The sequence below is a fragment of the Chelon labrosus genome, assembly GCF_963514085.1.
Source record: "Chelon labrosus genome assembly, chromosome: 17".
In the NCBI taxonomy this organism is placed as follows: domain Eukaryota; kingdom Metazoa; phylum Chordata; class Actinopteri; order Mugiliformes; family Mugilidae; genus Chelon; species Chelon labrosus.
In genome coordinates, this window is record NC_140350.1 from 15699562 (window position 1) to 15721621 (window position 22060).

Consider the following 22060-nt stretch of genomic DNA (forward strand, 5'->3'; position numbering starts at 1 on the left):
GAGCATCACTGAGTCTAATGATCATCTTTAAACTGGTCTGACCAAACCGCACATGACCACGCTTAAAAGAAGAAACAAAATGTTATAGTTTCATAAAAGAAGTTTAATGCAAACTATTAATTGTTAATGATTAAATAGCTGCTAAAGATATTTCTGTCACTCCTATATATTTTACATGCAAGTAAAGCATTTACATTAATATTTATTAAATAATTTATTAAAAAAATCTCACTAAGCTCTAATGTATATATATGTGTATGTGTGTGTAATTATAATAGATATATAATTTTAATGGAAACCACTTTTTTTTTTTTGATAGAATCATGGTGAATAAAGTTTGAGGTAATCAGCTCGGTGAAATTGTAAATGAGTAAAAAGTATAAAATGAAACGCTTGTGTAAAAGTGTATGGAAATAGTTCTGAAGTATGTCAGTGTGTTCTAAATTACAGGAAACATGAGAGCTCTCCAGGTATTTGAAACCATTTTTACATATTGTTTTTGACATTTTATTTTTGATAACAACAAAGAATTGAGTTAAGGTCAAGAGATCCTTGAATCAGTTCAAGTGTCTTACTGAGCGGGGTTTAAGGAGGCCTTCATGAGGTACCAGGAAACCTCGAGGGGAACCTTCAGAATTTAAGGGTCTGCTCGATGCATTCAATGGGACTTTACAGTCTTTAATATGCTAGTGTCACAGATATAATACTCATGCAAACGTCACATAACAGGAACACGGTTTCAGGGACTTTTTTAACCTGGAGGTGTAACTGAACCGAGACCCTCTGGGTGGGAGCCCCTTTGTCTGTTTGGCCCCTGGCCCTCAGAGAGTCTAGGCATAGCTCTGTGGTTGGAATCTGCTGTTGAAGCAGCCTTTGAGGATAGAAGAAGTTAAAGCTAAATGATCAGACGTGAAACTGTAAAAAGTGTCTGAACAGAGCAGGTGTAGCTCCAGCGAACAGGTTCCTCCTCAGTCCGACCCGCCGACCTGCTCAGACACGTCCACCTCATCCCTCTTCTCTGTGATGTGAATAAACTCCTGTCAACACTCAGCCCGAGGGAACAGAAACTTTCCACTGCTAAGACCCGAAGACGACAGAAGGAAACATCCAGAGAAAGAAAGTGATGCTGTCTGTTAGAGATGTTTCACCGAGTGTTTTGGGGGGTACTCCCTGAATTCAGATTTCCAGGGTCGCTGAGAGGTTCTTAGAAAATCCTGATTAGGTTCTATAGCCTCTTCAATGACATGTTCTATGGATCCTTTACGTTGCCTTTAGAGGATTTCACAGGTTTTCTCGATTCTTTCAGTTGGTTCAAAGTTTCCAGGAGGGTTAATGTTGTGCCTGAGGGTTATCTAAGGTCCAATAATGACATCCAGAATATATTAAACCATCCAAACGGATTGGGGCTTTCTAGGAGATGTTCTAGGGGATGCATTTATCATCTTCTAAGGAGTTCATTTGGGTTAACTGAGACGGCAACATGAGTCCTGATGATAAACAGTCTTTAGGCAGGTTCTGAAAAAGTTGATTCAGACAACGTTTGATAAGTTCTAGAAGTTCAAGAAGATTCCTCAAGGGGTTTTAGGGGGTCGGTCATTTTTAGGGGTTAAAAGAGGATTAGGGTTCTCTGTGACTCTTTAAGGGTGTTTGCATTTGCTATGCTGTAGCAGGTTCTCTAAGTCTTTATGGAGCTTGGCTGTTTTCAGTTGTTTATTTTGATATTTTGGGATCATTTCGGGGCTAATGGGTCTCAGAGATATTTAGGAAAATGTGACAGTCCTGGTTCTAGGGTCCCATCTACCATTAAAGGGTCCTCTGTGTTTTTTAGAGAATTTAAGTTTCCTTTAAAATGTCTAAAGGTTCACTTTGGGGTTCTCTGTGTTAGTTAAAGGAAAATCCTTGAGGTAGTTCCATATTATCTTTGTTTAAAATGATGCTTTTGTGCATTCCCTGTCTCTGTATGAATGCTCAGCAGATTTTTTTAAATCCACCGACAACTCATTAACTGTTTTCTGAGCAGAAACCTGCAGGTGAGCCGCCCTGATGCTCCCACCCGATATCTGTCGATTGTTGGGGCTTAAACCCGATCTGATGTCACATTAACGGACGCGACAGGAAGCATACGGGTCGTCTCCATTAAATCTGTCAGGATACCAGCATGACAAGACGACCGCCGGATCAAATTTAACTGTGGGTTTTACTCAAGCTGTGAAGACTTGACTTCCCTCGGGGGTCAAAAAGTCTTCAGAGCGTAAAATGTCAAGTTTAGAGGTGAAGACGTGACTAAAATGAGGATGAGGGGAGTTAGGTTAGAGAAATGTTCAGTGAAATGTCTGAGAACCGAACTTTATTGTTGCTTCATTGTCTCCAGTGTGTTACAGTGTGTGTGACGTTATGCAAATGTGAAGCAACCAGTCGTCAGCCTGGCGGTTAGCAAGATCGACCACACACACATAGCGGCATTGTGCCAGCAGTTCTGTCAGTGTTGCTGCCTGCTGACGTGCCCCTGAGCATCAAGGCTTGGAGAGTGGTGATGACACGTCTCGTCACAGGAGGGATCAGACAGTTTAATCCAGCACAGACAGATCCACCTCTAAGAACAAGCCCGAGAGGTTGTTGAATAGCTTCAGGTTCTAATCAGTTTGAAGCATTTCAGGAAACTCGCCTCAGTTTTGGGAGACTTGTTTTGTTGTAGATGGACTCAGAAAAGACTCAGAAAAGACACCAGAAAACTGTAGTGAAGAGGTTCACCCATGACTGAGGGAATATCAACAAAAACTAGACTGACATCCAGGTGTATCAGGAGAACAGACCCACAACACATCATCTTCACCTCTTCTTCCCATCAGGGAGATGCTACAGGAGTGAAATCAAGTCTTGGAAAGGTCCCGATAAGACATCTCATTAACATCTGCTCACTACTGTCTAGCATTAAGTAGATGTGTTCACATGTGGCATTAAAATGTGTCTAAATATTCCTCACTGCAACTATCTCTAAAGCAAACACTACAGCTAACTCTAAAGCTAACACTAAAGGTAACACTATATCTATCTCTAAAGCTGACACTACAGCTAAAACTGAAGCCAACCTAGTGAAATAAGATTTATTAATCGTTTATTTTATAGTTTTTTGTTTGTTTCCTTTCTGTATATAGCTGCTGTTGGGAGTCAGTGAAACGTAATTTCATTCTTTGTGCGCTTCTTTGTGCGCTAACTTCAATTACAAAGTTAATTTAAACTGAACATTTGTTTAACTGTGTGTTTCTTGATGACCCTGATGAAGCGTCGCTCTAATGGAGTCTGAACGTCCTCCATGTACCTTGGTAGAAGGTGAAGGTCAGACATACAACCTGTTCTGCAGATTGATGGTAAAGTTTAATAATTCTGAATTAAATCTACATCTCTATCCATATCTAATGTAAACACTTGAATCCACTGACACGTTAAACAAGGAGGAGGATCATTCAACACTCCCTCCTGTCTCCCTCCTAGTCTGAGATGCAAATGCTGTGGTTTAATGGAGACCAGTGGGGGGTGTTTTGTGGGGGGGTTGCCTCCACATGCTGCCTTGATGAAGCATGTGGCCGTAAACAGGCGACACACTCCGAGGCCTCGTCCTGCTGTTGTGTCAATAACGGTGTGATGAAGACTATCAGATCCTGATACGATGGGATGTTTGGCGTGTCAACAAGTGGCACACTTACACTCAGCCATTAACAACACACCCTAACCCAGACATGGTGCTACTCTAACCTTAAAGTTTTCACTTCTAAATTTAAACACTTACTTCAGGAGGACTTGATGTTTTTGTCTCAAACAGGGAGGCTCCTCAGTCACGGACAGACAGAGAATAAAACCAGCCACAGTCCCAAAGCTGTTTCGCTAACCACTGAACTGCAGTTCCAGTCTAACTTACAGCTAACACTATGTTAACACTAGAGTTAACACAGAGGTTAACACCAGAGCTCGTGCACAGCTGCTAATAAAGCTAACACCAAAACTAACACTTACAGTTAAGAATAAAACATACAGCTACAACTCTAAAAATAACATTAGCTCCAATTCTATAGCTAACCTACAACTCACAATAAACCCTTAAAACAACCCCTAAAAGTGAAAACCGAATTCTAAAGTTAACAATAAAGCCAATCTACAGCGAACACTGAAGCTGAATCTCAAAACTAACCCTAGAGCTAGCCCTATAGCTAATCTAAGTTAAAACTACAGCTAACCTGCAGCTAAAAACTAAAACTAACAGAGTTGAGACTAAATCCTCAGCTAACACGGAAATGAACACTAAAGCTAACACTCAAAGGGGCATCCAGGATTAAAACATTCGACACAGTGAGCGACCGCACGGGTTCACTCAGTATCAGTTCTGTTCCCCTTCCAAAAAAACTGAACGAAAATCCATCTGACAAGAAAGAGTCACAAAGAATAATTAATATAAAGTAATTATTTGATTTGATTTCACATTCAACGTTGTTTTATTCTTTTAAAATATAACCCGATGTTACGCCTGTCTGCAGCCTCATAGTGAATTATACAACACACACACACACACACACACACAGTGTTGTATGTAAACAAACAATCAGACGTGATGAGTCAGCAGTATTGATCAGTCAGAGTGATAGCCTCCCCACACATACACACACACACACACACACACACACACACACACACACACACACACACAAGTCCTCTTTCTGTTTTATGAGGACCTTCCATTCACATATTACATTCATGCATTCATGGGCCCCTAATTATGACCTCCACCTTCAAACCCAGTCGTTCATCAGTCACATTCATCATGTTAGAGCTCAGAAGGATTCATTCATTCATTCATTCATTCATTCACTGCAGACCTGAGATCAGATTCATGTGTCTTTCCCACTGAACATCAACTAGATGTGACTTCGCTGTCTGTGGGAAATCCGAGCACTGCTGACATAACCGCTCTGATCTATAATCTCCTATACTGCTGAGTCACTGAAACTCATTCAAACGCTGAGAGGTCACATGACTCAGCAGATTCACAAGCCACAGGACCCCTCTGTTTGTTTACTCTGTTTGTTTGCTTGTTTGTTTGTTTGAAGGTGCTGAAGAATCTTCATGGGAACAAGTATACTTTCGCTTTGTCTTCTTTCGTGCAACTGTTCAGGGGCCACAGAGCCTCAGGTTCCCCTGTCTGGCTCACAGACCTGCACTGATCTGGTTTACAGCAAGTCGCGTGGTTTAAAATAGGCTTGAGGCATGAACACATTTTTATTATTTATAAAAACTTCGAACCTCAATGTGGAATCTATACAGAAAACTGAGAAACCTGATGCTACTCAGGTTATAGAAAGATGCTAACTACACCGCTAAAACCATGGGAGGATGCTAACTACACTGCTTAATTCAGAAAAAGTTGTTATCTATACAATTAAAGAAATAGATGGCTGCTAACTCCACAAGCTGAAGTAACAGAAGATGCTAACTATATATATATAGTTATGGAAGGACGCTAACAGCTAACGTCAATGTGCTATATTAAATTAAATCTATAGCTCTCTAAAGCTAAATTATCTGTAGATGTAAAAGTATTAACTTTGTTTTTTCCTTTTGTTTTTCCACAAATTTAAGAACGAAAGCAGCAACATCAGTTCATACCGAAGAGGAAATAATAGCAGCTAAGCTAGCTAGCATAGCAATGTTACTTTTACATCCTTATGAATTTGAAGTGATTTAGTCAAACCTCCTTTAAAAATCCCAATATATACAGCATCAACCTGTCAAATTATATTATTCAGAATTACTCTGTCTTTGTGTATTTTTAGTTTCATATGAACAGGATTCACTCTATTCACCGCCAGTTTTTCCTCTTTTTTTTATTCCAAACTCATATTTACATTAGAACACAACTTTAAGTTTAAGATAATATTAAAAAACAATAAATAGAAACATTCAGTCTTTACATCCATCAACATTTATAACTCAACATAAAACTCAGAGGAGAACCAGCGGGTCGAGGGGCAGAGCCTCAGGGAACACCCCAGAGAACAGAGGCTCATGCTGGGTCTCCACATAATGCAGATGCTGGGTCTCCTGGAGCTCAGACGGAGGACAGGACATCGTCTGCAGGTCTATGTAGAGTGGTGGGGGGGCGCTCTGAGGATCGGCGAGAGGGGAGAAATGTGGGGGAGTCGACTCAGAGGAGAAGAAGAGGGGAGAGGGTGAGGAGCGGAGGCGGGGAGAGGAGCTGCAGGTGTCCCACTGTGGCACCACAGCGCCGGGGGAGTAAGAGCACATGTATCCCTGAGGTGGTGGAGGTGGAGGTGGAGTGACGTGGTCTGGTACCTGCATGTAGAGGGAGGAAGAGTGAGGAGGAGGAGGAGGAGGAGGAGGAGGGAGGAGGAGAGAGTCCTGGAGGTGACACAGGAAGCTGTCGGCATCTGAGAGAAGAGGAGGAAGGTCGGTGTTGCCGCTGCAGTGCGTGATGGGAAGTTTGGGGCAGGGCATTGATGATGAAGAGGAGGAGGAGGAAGGTTTCTCGCTGTCAGCCTTCCTCTTCCTCTTTCTGCGGAAGTTACCGTTGTCGAACATCTTCTCACAGTTTGGATCCAGAGTCCAGTAGTTTCCCTTTCCTGCAGAGAGGAGGAAGAGGAGGAGGAAGGTTAAAGAAAAGCACCAGCAGCTGTTTCTGTTCTTTCGAATTCAATAAAATAAAATCATGAAATAAACATCCAGAAAGTATTCAGAGCTACTGTTAGCTAGGAGGCTAAGCTTGGAGGAGCTACTGAACTCTCTTTAACAACCTTCTTAAATCAGTTGCTTTTACTAATGGAAGAAACCTGCAGCTAATCTAGTTTGTTTTTGTTAAACATTAGAAGAATGAAGCCACTTCTAAATTGTTGATTAGTATTTTCTTCAATAAAATAAAAGTCTGACTCTTTTTCAGGGGTAGGGAGGGAGGCGTGGTTCTGTCTTACCTGGGTCCTTCTCGTCTCGGGGTACTTTGCAGAAACAGTCGTTGAGGGACAGGTTGTGGCGGATGGAGTTCTGCCAGCCGGCCTTGTTGCGGCTGTAGAAGGGGAAGTTCTCTGAGACGTAGCGGTAGATCTGGCTGAGGGTCAGCCGCTGCTCTGGCGAGCTCTGGATTGCCATGGCGATGAGGGCGGAGTAGGAGTAGGGTGGACGGACCAGGCTCAGGATGTCATCTGTGGAGGACAGCGAGAACCAGGGGCCGTTGAAGAGCATGGAGCCCTGGAGGCCATGGAGGTGAGGGAAGAGGCCTCTGAAGGCTGGAGGGAGGCCTGGGGGGGCCCCTGTGGCCCCAGTCAGGAGGCCCTGGTCCGGGCAACTGATGGATGGTTGAAACCATGGAGATGGGCTGCAGTCGGGTGGAGGTGAAGGACTGTACAGGCTGAAGTCGGACGGCTCGACTCCCAGAGACAGAAGTTCCTGCTGGGGGAGGGAGCGTCCACATGGTGGAGGGGACAGACCTTGTGGCACAAAGGACTCCATGCTGTTTATTCCTCTCTGTCTCCTCTGTCTACACCTGCCGCTCACCTGAGACACTTATACTCTGTGGCCCCACCCACACACGAGGTGATTGGCGGCTGCAGGTGAGACACTGAAGGGTGGGGGGCTGATTTGAATAAGAACAAGTTGGATTCCTGCCCTGAGGTTTGTCAGCCTGTTACAGTTTCAGACGTTACAGTCATAAAGATTTCAGTTTCACTTTTTATTATTTCCTGAAACACACAAAGAACCACATAATAAAACCGAACATGTGTTTATGATCAAATTATTTTATTAACTATCATTTATTGTTTGTTTTGTTGGTTCCAGCTACTTAAATGTGAGCTCTGCTCAATAAACTCAACTCTGAGCTTCTGAAGCGTTTTCTGATTTCATTTAATTTTCATTTTTATTTGGCACATTTAAATTACGATAAAACACAACAACAATAACATTACTGAAAGTGCATGAACAATACACAATTAAAGAAAGAAAAGGCAAAAAGACATGCCGGGGAAACCCCAAAAACCCTCGAGGGGCTTGATTAGGAGGGCTCCCCAAAATAACATTTAAACAAAATAACATTTAAACTGATCATTCCTCATTAAATCACTGAAGATCCATTAGGTTCTTAAATTAAATGCAAATTAAATTACAGCCTTTAAAGGTTTTTATTTGTTTGTTTTCCAGATGAGTCTGTGACTTTTATTTTGAAATTCTAAACTGAAGGGATTTTCAGTAGTTCCAACCAACCAGCACAAGTTCAGCAGAAATTATTTTAAGAACAACAAGAAAAGATATTTACAGTCAATTATATTCGCAGTTGAAGAAGATGAAGTGGTAAAAAAAATAAATAAAAATGTTTAGATCCGTTAAAAACTGATTCAAAAGAAGACTGTCCAAGAGAGAACATCTTAACTAAAGCTGGAAAGGTGAGCAAATCCTAGAAGTCATGTGACTGAACATTAAAGGCTGATGATGTAATAATCAAGACTATTACTGCGACCCTTCACAGGACAAGCGGTTACAGATGATGAATGAATGAATGAATGAATGAAGACTATTTCAGGGTCCGGTTGGCGCCCCCTTCAGGCTGCAGTCTTCATTACAGACTAAAGAGTTCATTTAATTTTCTGTGTGAGTTTCCACTGATTCATGTGGTCTGACTCTGGATCAACTTCAAGAGACACTGAACACAAACACAACAGCAGCTGCTGTTTGAGGTGTCGCCCAAATCCATTGTTTCTCAAATGCCCCAAACACATCACATTAGCATAAAAGAGGACGGATTCCTCTAATCAGTCTGACCAAGAAGGAACTTTCTCCTGTTAAGTCCAGGAAGCTAGGAGGAGCTACTGTTAGCTGGAAGGCTAGGAACCTAGGAAGAGCTACTATTAGCTGAGAGACTGGGAAGCTAGCAGGAGCTACTGTTAGCTACTGTTCTTTGGAGCCTATCCCAGAGGCGGGGTACACCCTGGACAGGTCTCCAGCCTATCACAGAGAGACAGACAACCATTCACACTCACATTTAGAATCACCACTGAACCTAACCAGCATGTCTTTGGACAGTGGGAGCAAGCCAGAGTACCCAGACAGAACCCAGCAGACACAGGGAGAACATGCAAACTCCACACAGAAAGGCCCCGTTGCCCCATGGATTCAAATCTGGAATCTTCTTGTTGTGAGGCTTCAGTTCTAACCACCATGTCACTGTGCTGCCTCTTCCTGAACTAATTTTCTCTAAATCAGTTCCAAACACTGAACTGAGTATCTGTCTGTGTCTGAACTGAATCAGATAGCCCTCCTTATCTGTTCACATGACTCTCGACAGTTGGCAATGGCAGCGTTAATCTTGGCGGTGCCTTCAAGGACGACGCAGACTAAACAACACTGTCTGAACTACAACGGACTGATGACTGGGATTAAACAGGGAGGAAGGTGTGTGTGTGTTGTAGGGGTTGGTGGGAAAAAGTAACAGGACACCTTTAACTGTCAAACAAATCCACATATCTGCACTGAACAAGTATTTTCACACGCAGTAAACAATGTCAGTCATGTTAGCATTTCACCGAGAGTTAAACTTCCTTTTCCTAATTATTATAAAAACCTGAAATGAAGGAAGCTTTGCACATCAGTTTATTGTTTTTATTGAACTAAAGGAAGAAAAAGAAATTACAAATCAGTACTTTGATGAGTGTTTGCTTTTAATTATCACCTTCTTATTTATTTATTTATTTTGTTCATCTTTATGTGTTTTATTCTTGTTTTTGTTATAGTTCTTATTGGAAACTCTTAAAATCAATTCATCTTTTAAGAGACAGCTCGACACATTGATGTTTCGGGAAGTTTTATTGAGTGACAAAAGCTGAGACACACTGACAGTGAATTAAAAAACACACCAGATGGTTGATGAATAGGTTTGGGTGGTAAATACAATCATGATAGATATCACTAAGATCAGGTTAACAGTTTCAGCAATAAGCATCTAAGCATAGTTTGAACGTGGAATATATGTCATCCAGGAAGTGCTGACAGACATCAGAATGTAAAAGCAAAACATTTCAAAGTGGAAAAGGTTTTAAAAGTCTGAAAGGATTGCAATCTCCGGAGAATAAAGACAACAAACAGTAAAAACAAGGAAATAAAGCAACATGTGCAAAAACCTGATATCTTTTTATCTGCTGTCAAAAACCTTCCAGTAAGCTGGAATACATTTGAGGTCAACATTCATCTAAACGGGGTTTCCCTCTGCTTTAGTTTAGCGACGGGTTGGATCAGGACCCATCTGGTCAGGACCAGTTCTGTCCAGTCATGTAATATGCGGCCGGGTCGGACAGCATACACTGGTTCTGTTGGCCAGAGCCCCGGTTTTTAGCATCGATGAGGAGCAGAGGAGATTGGGAGTAATGGCAGATGATGTCGGTGACTGACGGGAATGACTGGAAACACAAAACAAACACTGATTATACTGCCCTCTACAGGCCAAACACGGTCACTAAGTCTGATTATACTGCCTTTCATAGGTCAAACACTGTCACTACTGCCCTCTACAGGCCAAATACTGTCACTAAGTCTGATTATACTGCTTTTCACAGGTCAAACACTGTCACTACTGCCCTCTACAGGCCAAATACAGACACTACTGCCCTCTACAAGCCAAACATGGTCACTGCTGCCCTCTTCAAGTCAAACACGGTCAATGCATCTAATTATTCTGAGGAGAATGTGGTGTACTTTGTTTTTACCTCCTGGGCCTTGAGTCCGGTTCCCAGCTGGAACTGCTGGTTCTGCTGTCTGATCTGGATGTTGTAGACCTTGTTCTGGTAGAGGACCATCAGGGTGAAGGGCTGGTTGGCAAGCTGCCGTGTGCTGTCCCTCACCAGGTATGCCCCATCCTCCACAGAGAAGGAGACAGACATGTAAAACTATTGAACACAGAAAGTAACTAAAGGAATACTTCTGGTCACGTCATCTCAGGAGGAAATGTTTTCTACTGCATCCAAAAATTAAGATGAAATTCTTAAGTCCTGTTGCCCTTGTTACATCCAAATAAGGTACATTTTTATTAAAATCATAAAAGTCCTTGTGTTGTTCTTGTTACCTTGCAGACTCGTTTCAGACATCCTTCAGCCTGACCCCGAGTCACTTTACCCACATACCAGCAAGGATCAAGCTCCTGCACACAGACACACATAAAAATAAAAAATAAACCTTTAGCAAAAATTATTAGTTTTTTAACTGTTTGCACACACGGACTGCAGACTATAGCCGAAGAACTGGTCATGGTTTCTATTATTTGTTGGGTTTGAGCCAGAGGTGAAGCTCATGAAGGAGGTTCAGGAGACACAAAGACAACAGCACCACCTGCTGTTCAGACTGAGGAGCATCCACATACTCAGATTCAACCACACTTTGAAACACAACACACTTTAACAGAGCAATAAGGACAGCAAAAATAATAATATAAATGAATACAGCTTACTTCATACAAATTTTAAAACATTAAAAGTAAGAAAAAATATATATTTTCTCTCAGAGAAATCATTAACCTAACAAGCATGTCTTTAAACAGTGGGAGGAAATAGCCGAAGAGAACCCACGCAGACAGAGGGAGAACATGCAAACTCCACACAGAAAGGCCCACATGTGGAAAGAACAAAGGTGTGATTTTGTGTTACCTGTGTGTATCCTGTTGTTGGTGGAGGAGGACGAAACGACTGTCTGTCGCTTCTTTTGTCGTCGGCCATCCCTGCAAACACACACCGTTATCAGAAAAAAAAAAAAAAAAAACTTTTTCTAAATGTCTGTTACTGGTTATATCCCGTTATGACTCCAGGATTAAAATGGCATCCAGGTGTAGAGGACATATTAGAAGAAGACTTAGTCCTCACCACGTCGTTTGGTGGTGTACTCAGTGAGGAAGAGATTGAGGACTTTTCCCAAAATGTCATACTACTGCTTGAATGTTAGTGTTGTTCTTACCAGAGGGCATTTTGTGAGGCAGAGATCCTGAGACATTGGAAGGAAGACTGCAAAAATAAAAACACATATTTATTTAATAATGTTAAGAAACATTTAACTAGTCATCATTGATGATATGATGATTTCTGGAAATAATAAAAAAAATATATATTTCCATCAGAGACCAGTCGTGGTGTTCCACAGGGCTCCAATCTCAAGCCACTATTATTTGTCCTAACTGAATTTACTTTGTTTATCCACTGAGCAAATTATAAGAAAAACATTTAACTTAAACAATCATGAAAAGTTCGAACAATAACAATTAATTGTCCTATTGTTTTTTACATAAAAAAAAAAAAAGTCCAGACAAACGCTGACTGGGACAAGAGATTAAAAGACATAAGGAGAAAAAACAGAAGACTACAAACAGATTAAATAAATGAAGAATGTGTCTGTGGTGTAGAATTTGACAGTTGTGACATTTTGTTTCTGTAGAGTTTTGAAGGTAAAGTCAGAGGTCGTATGCATATAGACTGATTTTGTTGTTTAGGGGTCAAATAAAACTGTAAATTTACCTGTCGCCGTGGCGTGATGGAGGGCCAGGGAGTCCAGGGCGGGGGGGCAGGCTTTTATGGAGGGGAAATGTGCTACTTTTAGAAGCTGGAAGAGAGAAGCAGGATTTGGAGAATAAGTACAACTCTAAAGTCATAAACACTGGAGAATGGGAACACTCAGTACGACCCATCTTTATTTAACACACAGCAGCTTGTCAAGAAAAAAATTATCTACACACAAAGATCCACAGTGTCTGTAGTCATAAGATTCACCTGCTACACAAGTATTATACGTAAAAAAAATATTTTTACATTTACACATTCAAGTCCAGTGTTCATTATATAAATCATCCATGATTATAAAAGAAATCTACATGTCTGAAAAAACATCAAAACTAAAATATGTCCCATATTTTTGAACAGAACTTCACTGTGGGAAACTTCCTCCTGAGTGATCGGAAAACTAGAGCAGACTAGTGTTTGATATTTTGGCTTTTGCTTAAATGTTAAAGGAAAAAAATGAAATGAAAAAGTAAAATAGCCGAATAGATCTCACCATCGTCGTGTGGTTGCTGATAAGAGAAAAGAAGAAAAGATTCAGAGTTCAGTTCAGTTCAGTCCAAGAATTATTTTACACTTTTAAAACATAATTTAATGTGCATAAATATCTCTTATGTTTTAATGTAAAACACTTTGAATGACTTGAAGTGTGAATGTTTGCAGGCACAAACTCACTGTACAAATAAAAACATCTACAAAACTCATTCTCTGAATAAAAAACAAAAACTTACATCTCGCCATCCATCAAACCTGTTAGATAAAAAAACGTAATTAGCCAAAAAAAATAGAAACAAAGATGATTAATCAAAAAGCCGGTGAGACAACAACTGAGTGGTTTCTCTTAAGGACCTGTTGGGTGATGCCCTGGCTGACGAGTTGCTTCTGCTGACAGAGGTGTTGGATGGAGGAAGAACAGGAGGTTTGGCTATGGTGGGAGGAGGCGGGAAGTCCAACCTGAACACACCAATAAAGTATTCACTCAGTGGCCAGTTCATTAGGAACACTAGTGAGAACAGTCGAGCACAAAATCCTCAGCTTTAGTGTCTAATAACAGAGAGAAATGCTGATTCAACTGTGTTTTCATTGTGCAGAACTGTTGAACTGGCACATGTTCCTAATGTTTTTACATAGTAGTCAGTGGGCTAAGCTAAATAACAGAAACACTTTATTGTTTAATCAGCACCACAAATTCCATCCTCCACTTCCATCATCCAGGTGAATCATCATCAAGGATGTTTCTGGTCTAGTTCAGTACCTGATCAGAAGAAATACACGACTAATCGACACCGCTATTGTTTTTCATCCCTGATAAACCGGATTAATCAGGTATACTTGTTGCATCCATCTTAACGAGACTGTGAAACGACACTAGGACTATTGCTTCATAAGAAATAACAGAGGAATTAATCAGACAGGTGTTACTGGGGTATGTTGGTGGAACAATAAACGTTTTATGGTGCAACTAATCCAGATTATTAAACCAGTTTTTTTTGAGGCATGAAGTCAGATTTAAAAGTGAGTCATTTAGCCTACTGTTCCACCGCTTAAGCTCGGACTAACCTGTAAACCTAACACCCTGACAGCTAGTGACTGTTGCTTAGGGAATAAATTATGTCAAAGATAACAAACATGAGTTAGCGTGAGTACAAACCTCCGGGACTGACTGCCAGACTGTAAAAGACAAAAATAAAGTAAATCAGTAAAAAACAAAAGTATCTGCTGTCACTCCAGCTTCAGTCCATTGTTTGTTGTTTTATGTTGTTTGTTGTTTGTTGTTATATAATTTCATGTATAAACTAATCACGGTCTTTCATTTTACTTCTCACCTTGTCCGCTGCGCCAGGAGGACCTGTGAAGAAGAAAACAGTACAATGGACTGATTAGCTTTACAAGTTTGCATTTTTTTAGAGAGGCGTTGAAAATGATGAAGAGGACGATATAATGAAGTCAGAAAACGGGTTGAGAGTAAAGACAGATGAATGAGAGTTGTAGGCGATGAAGGATCAGACCTCTCATGTGGGCGCTGGAGTCTCTTCCTGGTTTGGTGTTACGAGAGATCGCCGGCGGTGCTGAAGGAACTGAACACATCAACAAAAATAGAATAGAATAGGTCTTTATTGTCATTGCCACAAGTACAACGATGAGTACAAAGCGTTAATGCTTTAATCAGGAGATAATTAATAATGAAAATAAATATTAGAATGAGAATCTGATTTATTGATCAATGGGACAAGTTATAGTGAAAAACTGGAGGCATGAAATGGGCGGTACCAGTCATATGACCCTGGTCTCTATGACCCTGGTCTCAATGCCACGGGTCTCTATGACCCTGGTCTCTATGATCCTGGTCTCAATGCCACGGGTCTCTCTATGACCGGGGTCTCTATGATCCGGGTCTCTATGACCCTGGTCTCCATGGATAGGTCAGACTTCAGTGTCAGTAACATTGTGCCCGTTACTATGTCAGATTAATTAGTGATAAACTAAAATGTCTTCTAGATTAGATAGTAGAAAACACCCTGATAGCAATGATATCATTCTGAACTCATTCGGCTACCCATTGACTAGAACTGGACCAAGAGTTTATAGAAATACCACAAAGCACACATATTCTACAAAGGTTCTAGTAAAACTAGAACCAGGCCCACTCTCCATTTGGACATTTGGAGAACCAAAGTACCCAAAGTATTCAACATTGACTCAACAGATGCATCACACATGCATGACGTTGAGATTCTGTCAGGCAAGTCACCATGTGCTGTATAGTAAATGAAGAATCATGTGGATAGACTCAAAAGGACCACACATGTACAAGACAGTTACCTAGGTAACCAGTGCCTGGGATGTCCACTAAAGACCAACTGTCAGCTACAAATAGAATCGATTTATACTCAGACATTACTTTATATCAACAAAGTGAAGTTATCAGTGGAAACTAGGAGCTTTTACAGGATCTCAGACAAACATCCAGCTGTTTGACACTGTTGCCATGATGACAGTGTCTTTTAGCATCACTGCCCTACTTACATTTTGCTGATGGTCGTCCAGCATTGTGAGGTGAGGGGTCTCTCCTAGAGGCCGGCTCTCTGGGCTGAATGAAATAATAAAAATAATGTAATAAATTAAGTTCACTAGTGGCCCTGTGGTGCCTGTGCAGGAGTCTGGGTATTGAAAGGAGTTTGAGTAGACTCACCATGGACAGAGTAGACGGAGTGGAGACAGGGGGGCGGGGACACGGGGCAGGGGGCGGAGCCATGGACGCCACATGGTTATCCCTGTTATCTGTAAGAACAGACACAATTCAATTATTCTTTAACTTTATTTAATCTTAAATTTGTCATTTCGTCTTTAATTTGTCCCAGATTTTACTAATGTTTACATTTGAAACGATTGATTGCCCCTGCAGACTGACATAAACGCTTCCTGTTGATTCCTTCCTGTTCAGTGTTTGAAGGTCATCTGTCAGTGACTGATTCTGATATTTTAACGTGTTCATTTTTACCGATGTACTCCCCATCCCCGATGGGCACGCTGGGGTGGAAATTGTGAGACTGGTCCCCTTCAGAGGGTGGAGGCTCATAGTCGTCATCGTTTGGAGACTCATAGTCTCCACCGCTGCCATCCTCATCTCCGCTGTACGGACTCTCATAGTCTTCATCGAAGTCTTCATCCTGAAGGGAAACCAGTGAGGAAACAGAGAAACAGCCTTTAAATTATTTTCAAATAAACATGTTCAGTTGTGCAAAAAGAACTATTAATATTTTTTTTTTTCATATTATATTTCTTCATTTTTTTTTTTACCCAACATTTAATTAATTTCTGACTTAAGAATCCACATTTATTTATTTATGTACTTTTGTGGAACAAAACAGTGAAATGAATTTAAACAAATATGAAACGTCTTCACGTGTCACCTCCAGATTGTCTCTCTTGTATAAGTTTGATATACGATAATTAATGATATTCAGCAAATAAACAGAAAGATGGTCAAGGTCAAACTCACAAACTCGTCTTCTCCCCAGCCTTGAACATCAGTGCCTGTGTCTGCAGAGAGAAATTATTTTAGTTGGCTGATTTAAGATTAAATTAAAGCTTTAACTGAGACATAATTCACACCACAGCTATAATAATCATCAATAGAATTTAGATTATAACTTGAAACTTCTGATGGTATACATGTGTCACAAGATGTAGTGTGAATATAAAAACTAATAAACGTGAGGAATATTTTAAATCTTCTGCTTGGGTTTAAAGTATAAAAGCTCTTACCTGGAGCGTGATACGTGGTCTGTCTGTGACAGAAAGAACGTTTTTAAAAACACAAACCAACATGTTTGGACACACAACACAATCACAAAAAGACAAAAACTGGGGACTTTAACTCTTCATGAGAATCCATAATGATTTAATAATTACTCTTTAAATCAAACACTGTGTTTGCAGCATTTGAAGCCATGACATTTTAGATTTCAGACTATTTGCCTAAACTTACTTTTTACCAAACGGAAACAAACTCTTCCCCTCCTTCTTGCCAATTTCGCTGCTGATCTTGGAGATCATCCTGCAGAGATACAACCAGACAGTCCATCAATCACAGCCCCAAACGTCTTCTATCAGAATCTACGATGCAGAGATGGAAGTGTTTCATATGTTTTTGGAGTTTAGTTCTTCGGAGATTCAAATCAGATAATGAGGTGAAATTAAATTTATTTATTTATAATAAATACATTTATTTATAATAAATAAATAAATACTTGGATAAAAGAGGATGTTCCTCCTTTCACCCTGTCTGATCTGATCTAATCTGATCTGATCTGATCTGGATGATAAAATATTCTCCAGTTGAATGAAGACACCTCAGCAGGACAGAAGCTCCATGTTGGACAGACGAGCGTCACCTCTTCCATCATGCTCATCATACAGAGGTTGTGAGCTGCACTCAGTCCAAATACTTTTGAACACTTTGAACGCTATCAGGCAGAAGAACAGTATGTCCCTCACAGTTTCCTCTGTACTCATATAAACCATCTTCAGCGAGCTGAAACAAACCAAACTCTGAAACCATGGCACTGCTAACTGCAGTACCACCATGCAGCAACAGGAGGTGGTACTCACGGAGCATGAAGTTTGGGGAATTTCTGGAGGTCGTTTTCACTCAGATTCTGGAAAGACAAAATATGGTGTGAAGACAATGATACATGGAGCAGCTTACCTTTTCCTTCCCTATAGCCTTCTGACATGCTTCAGATATGGAGTTATTCAAGGACCAAGTCTAGGAGCTCTCTTATTCTGTCTGATCTGACCTGATTGTCTTGTCTTGTCTTGTCTTTTGGTCTGTTCTGGTCTGGCCCTGTTCTTTTCTGTTCTGTTCTGGTTTGATCTGGTCTGGTTTGACCTGGTCTGGTCTGGTCTGGTCTGTGTAAATACCATTCCAGATGTTTATTTCCAGGTCAGAGTTTTAACAAAGACCAGTTCACATTAGACCAGGTTTCAGGTGCAGCTGTGATCTGGTTAGACGGCCTCTGTGGTTAGCACATTCGGCTTTTAATCAACAGGATGGTGGTTAGAGCTGTTGACGATGAACATCCTAGGCCACAGTAATGTTTAACTTAGTTCACACATAGCTGGAGGTAAACCTCTGACTCTTGCTGATAATAACCGACGCTTAGATGATTGGAATCCTGATGTTTAGTCTTTGTTCCTGAACTCACCACGAATCTGGGGCCGTTGATCGAGTTCTTCATCACGACTTTGTCGCAGCCGGACAGATTCATCTGCACAAGAGAGAGGTTCAGAGCAAAGCCTTGAATCTTAATGAATATTAATAGCAACTCATCCATTTCTACACAGATGATACAGTCTTGTTCGATTACAACTTCAACTCGAGATACTTCAAGATTAGAGTCGAAGCTGATAAGACCAAACATGTTTACCCATAATTCTTGCTAGATTCAGATTCTGTGACCAAGTAGATCGGTATGCTGTATGCTGTATTAATTTTGAGGCAGTTGTACTTTCTTTCTGTTCTAAAGTGACATAAAAATGGCTTCATCAGACAAGAGGGTTGGAGCCTTATCCAGAAGAGACGGATAAGACATTTTCAAGAACACAGAAAGGGGAAACCCGGCAACTTTGTCACACATTCACTCTTCTCTCAGATGTGAATACTGTACTTCTTTGAGCTAAAAGAAAAAAGACAATGTTCCTGTTTTACGCGTCTGAAGACGTGTTAGTTCGTTAGTCAGTTTGGAAACGATTTATTCTTTATGTGGTGACTTAAGTTTGGTTTTAGTTTTGCAGAGAACTGGTTGCTCTTTGTCCTTCTTCCAAATAAACGCTAAGCTGGATCGTTCTTAGTGATCAGGTCATAGTTCAACTGTGCAGACAAACTTTCTATCTGCGGGAAGTGAACTCAGGATCTCTGACAATAAAGACCACAGATAGAAAATCCTCACCCTCCTCAGATAGTCTGCCAGCTGCTGTGGATTCCACCCCATCACCTCCGACTTGGACGGCGTTCTGTCTGAACTCATCGTGGGTTGTCTCCTCGACTCAAAGACGCAACGATGAGACTGAAGGCTTGTCGTCAAACTTTTTGTTCACTCTAACAGGAGGAGACCAACATCTGACAAACAGTGGATCAGTTTGTTTTGTTTTTCGTTCCGACGTCGGGCCTCGTTGCTCCAACAGCTCCTTCCTGTGAAACGTGAAAACCAGACTTCTCTTAAAGACTGACAAAAAAACAAATGAACCACCGTCTTCAGGTTTTACTTCCTCAAACCGACTCACCCGTCTCTACCTCGCCGAGCGTCCCTCCAAGCGAAGCATCCAGACGCGAGGGAGGAAAGTGCAGGCAGACATGTCAACGAGGACCCAAAATGGCTTCCTTCTTCCTGACTCCCACTCTTTCAGCGTCTCTCTCTCTCTTTCTCTATCTATCTATCTCTTTATTACCTCTCTTTCCTCCCTTCTGTCTCACTCCCTCCCTCCCTCTCTCAGAGGAAGTGACTGTTCAAGCCACAGAGCGGAACAGACGCTGCAGTTGCACCCACTCGCTGCAACAACTTGACAAGAAACACCAGATAAAAAACTCACACATGACACCGGCTCTGGATCAGCCTCAGAGTCGAGTTTGTCATCGAGCAGAAGTTAGCGCTGAACCCAGGTCGGCTCAGAGACAGACTGAAACTTTAAACTTGAGCGAGATACACAAAGTAGATAATACCAATACTGTAAAAGCCATGTTTAATCCAGATTAAAAACTAAAAGTATTCACCGGCTTCGCAGACATTCAGACGACCACAAATCCACAGGAAATGCTTCACTGACCAGAGGATGGAAAACAGGATGTAAACAAATAAAGATGTACACACATGTTCAGCTAATGCTAATAGACAAGCTAACACATTGGGATCTGGAAATAAGGTGTACCTTGAACAAAACAATTCACATGTTAAAATCTGTAAACAGGATATTATCTCATCGGCCGTTTCATTAGGTACACTAGTGAAACCATATGAAGGTTCCGGTGTTCAGCTTTAGTTCTTAATAACGGAACGAGATGATTATTCAACTGTGTTTTCAATGTGTTGAAGTACTGAACTGTAGCTTGTTCTAAAATATGGATCATCTCCTCAAATCAGTCTGGTTTAACAGCACCATGAACTCCATCCTCCACAATGATCATCAAGTTAAATCACCACTCAGCTCAACATAATTTAGATTAGAACCACTTCACTTGTGTACCTAATGAATGGACTACAGAGTGTAGGTTCCTCGGGGTTGAAAAACACCCTGAGAACATAGATGAGCTGAAACTATTCTGTTACAGTTATTTATATTAGCTATAGCTGCGTCAAACTATTGAGAAACTTTTATTCTCTCATATTTTCTGTGTTTCTTTCTCAGACATGTGACGCTCAAACTCTGTGGTCCACAGGAGAGAGGAGAAAACAGGAGAACAGTTCTTCAGACAGACTTCCTGAAATCCTGACGGGAGGGGTGCATTCTGGGAGCTCCATAAATAAATGACCACACATGCAGAAGTTTAAGCTGACGGTAATATCTCCACCGCAGTGTGAAAAATGCAAAGCGTCTGAAATAACCTGATTAATCAACCAGAGAAGAAGAAGAACGTTGAACTTCCTGTTTAGAGACACTTGGTTGTTGTTCCCTTAAAGGATGAAGGTTATGTTTGAACACATCCCCAGAGACTTTCTTCTATTATTTTCTATTGAAATCACAACATTTCAGTTTAAAGCTGGTCCATATCTCTGAGTCCTTCAGGTCTCAGAGGCCAGAATTGTCTACATTTCTGCATAAAAACAGCTCAAGACATCTGTCCATGAGCTGGGTCATGCAGCGAGACAACAAGTCCAAGAACACAAGTCGTTCTACAACAGAATGGTTAAAGAAGACATTAATCCAATAGAAATGTTGTGGAAGTACCTGAAGCAAACAGTTGATGTGAGGAAACCCACCAACATCTCAGAACTGAAGTGGTTCTGTTCTGAGGAATGGGCTAAAATTCCTCCAAACTGCTGTAAATGACAGATCAGCAGTTATTGGAAATGTTTAGTTGATGTTATTGCTGCACAAGGAGGTGACAGCAGACACTGAAAACAAGGGCACTTAGTTTACATCTCACTGATATGTAATATTGGCTCATTTTAGTCTAATATTTCTGTATCATGTGTTTCATTGATGTTTTGCATAATTTCTACGAAGAAATGTAGAAAATAATTTATATTTTTATGTTTTTACCTTATGTACTCATATTTTCTTTTACTCATCAACAAGGACACTACATGCCGTACGGAGTATGATCTTGTACGTGTTAAATAAACTGATAACAAACTCTTGAATTGGAAATGAAGAGAGTTTCCTCTGCTGCAAAGAAGCTACGTCGCCTTCGTCAGTTCTTCAGACACCTAAGATGGAACTTGAATTTGTCTTTTTGAGTTGGGCACCCTGCAGACTTCTCTGTCGGCTCATAATTCAGCAAACAGCCCAGAGGAGAGGAAACCAACTTCCTCTTCTTCTTCCTTTAGACAAGACTTCCGCTTGAGGCAGACTCTGAGACGTCAGGTGATGTAACTTCCTGTCTCTGCGGCAGGTGTAATGATCTTTTTTTAGTTTTCATGAAAGGAGCCTACACTGTAATGGACAGTGAAGGCATCATGCCAAGATCTGTCACTGGTTTAAACATGATCAATCGTCTGATGTAGGTTCAAGTGCAAACTCTCTCTGTTTCTGTGGCCTGGCTGCATGGACCACCAACTACCTCACCAACAGGCCGCAGTATGTGAGGCTTCGCAACTGTGTGTCTGATGTGGTAGTCTGCGTGCTGCGTGGACAGTCTCCATCACCAACTTGTTGACTGGTGTGCACTGAACCGCCTGCACATCAGTGCCAGCAAGACGAAGGAGGTGGTGATTGACTTCAGCAGGAAAGTACTTCACTTTGCACTGGTGAACATC

At 41.1% G+C, this 22060-nt stretch overlaps 2 protein-coding genes across 2 annotated transcripts; both read right to left on the reverse strand.

Moving 5' to 3' along the window:
* Positions 1 to 5991: 5991 nt before the first annotated feature.
* Positions 5992 to 7509, reverse strand: foxi3a (forkhead box I3a; the record flags this gene model as incomplete). Its single annotated transcript, XM_084564312.1, has 2 exons — positions 5992 to 6629; positions 6975 to 7509. The coding sequence occupies 2 exons, from the start codon at positions 7507 to 7509 to the stop codon at positions 5992 to 5994; spliced, it is 1173 nt and encodes a 390-aa protein (XP_084420438.1).
* Positions 7510 to 9704: 2195 nt separating this feature from the next.
* Positions 9705 to 19541, reverse strand: lcp2a (lymphocyte cytosolic protein 2a). Its single transcript, XM_084564151.1, has 22 exons — positions 19371 to 19541; positions 19037 to 19278; positions 18293 to 18355; positions 17697 to 17743; positions 17074 to 17142; positions 16851 to 16873; positions 16585 to 16625; positions 16084 to 16252; positions 15775 to 15863; positions 15609 to 15672; positions 14591 to 14659; positions 14408 to 14430; positions 14233 to 14252; positions 13431 to 13535; positions 13313 to 13331; positions 13078 to 13093; positions 12543 to 12627; positions 11989 to 12035; positions 11685 to 11755; positions 11108 to 11182; positions 10752 to 10901; positions 9705 to 10445 (listed from the first exon to the last, which is right to left on the reverse strand). The coding sequence occupies exons 2-22, from the start codon at positions 19112 to 19114 to the stop codon at positions 10296 to 10298; spliced, it is 1473 nt and encodes a 490-aa protein (XP_084420277.1). The 5' UTR covers positions 19115 to 19278; positions 19371 to 19541; the 3' UTR covers positions 9705 to 10295.
* Positions 19542 to 22060: the final 2519 nt, after the last annotated feature.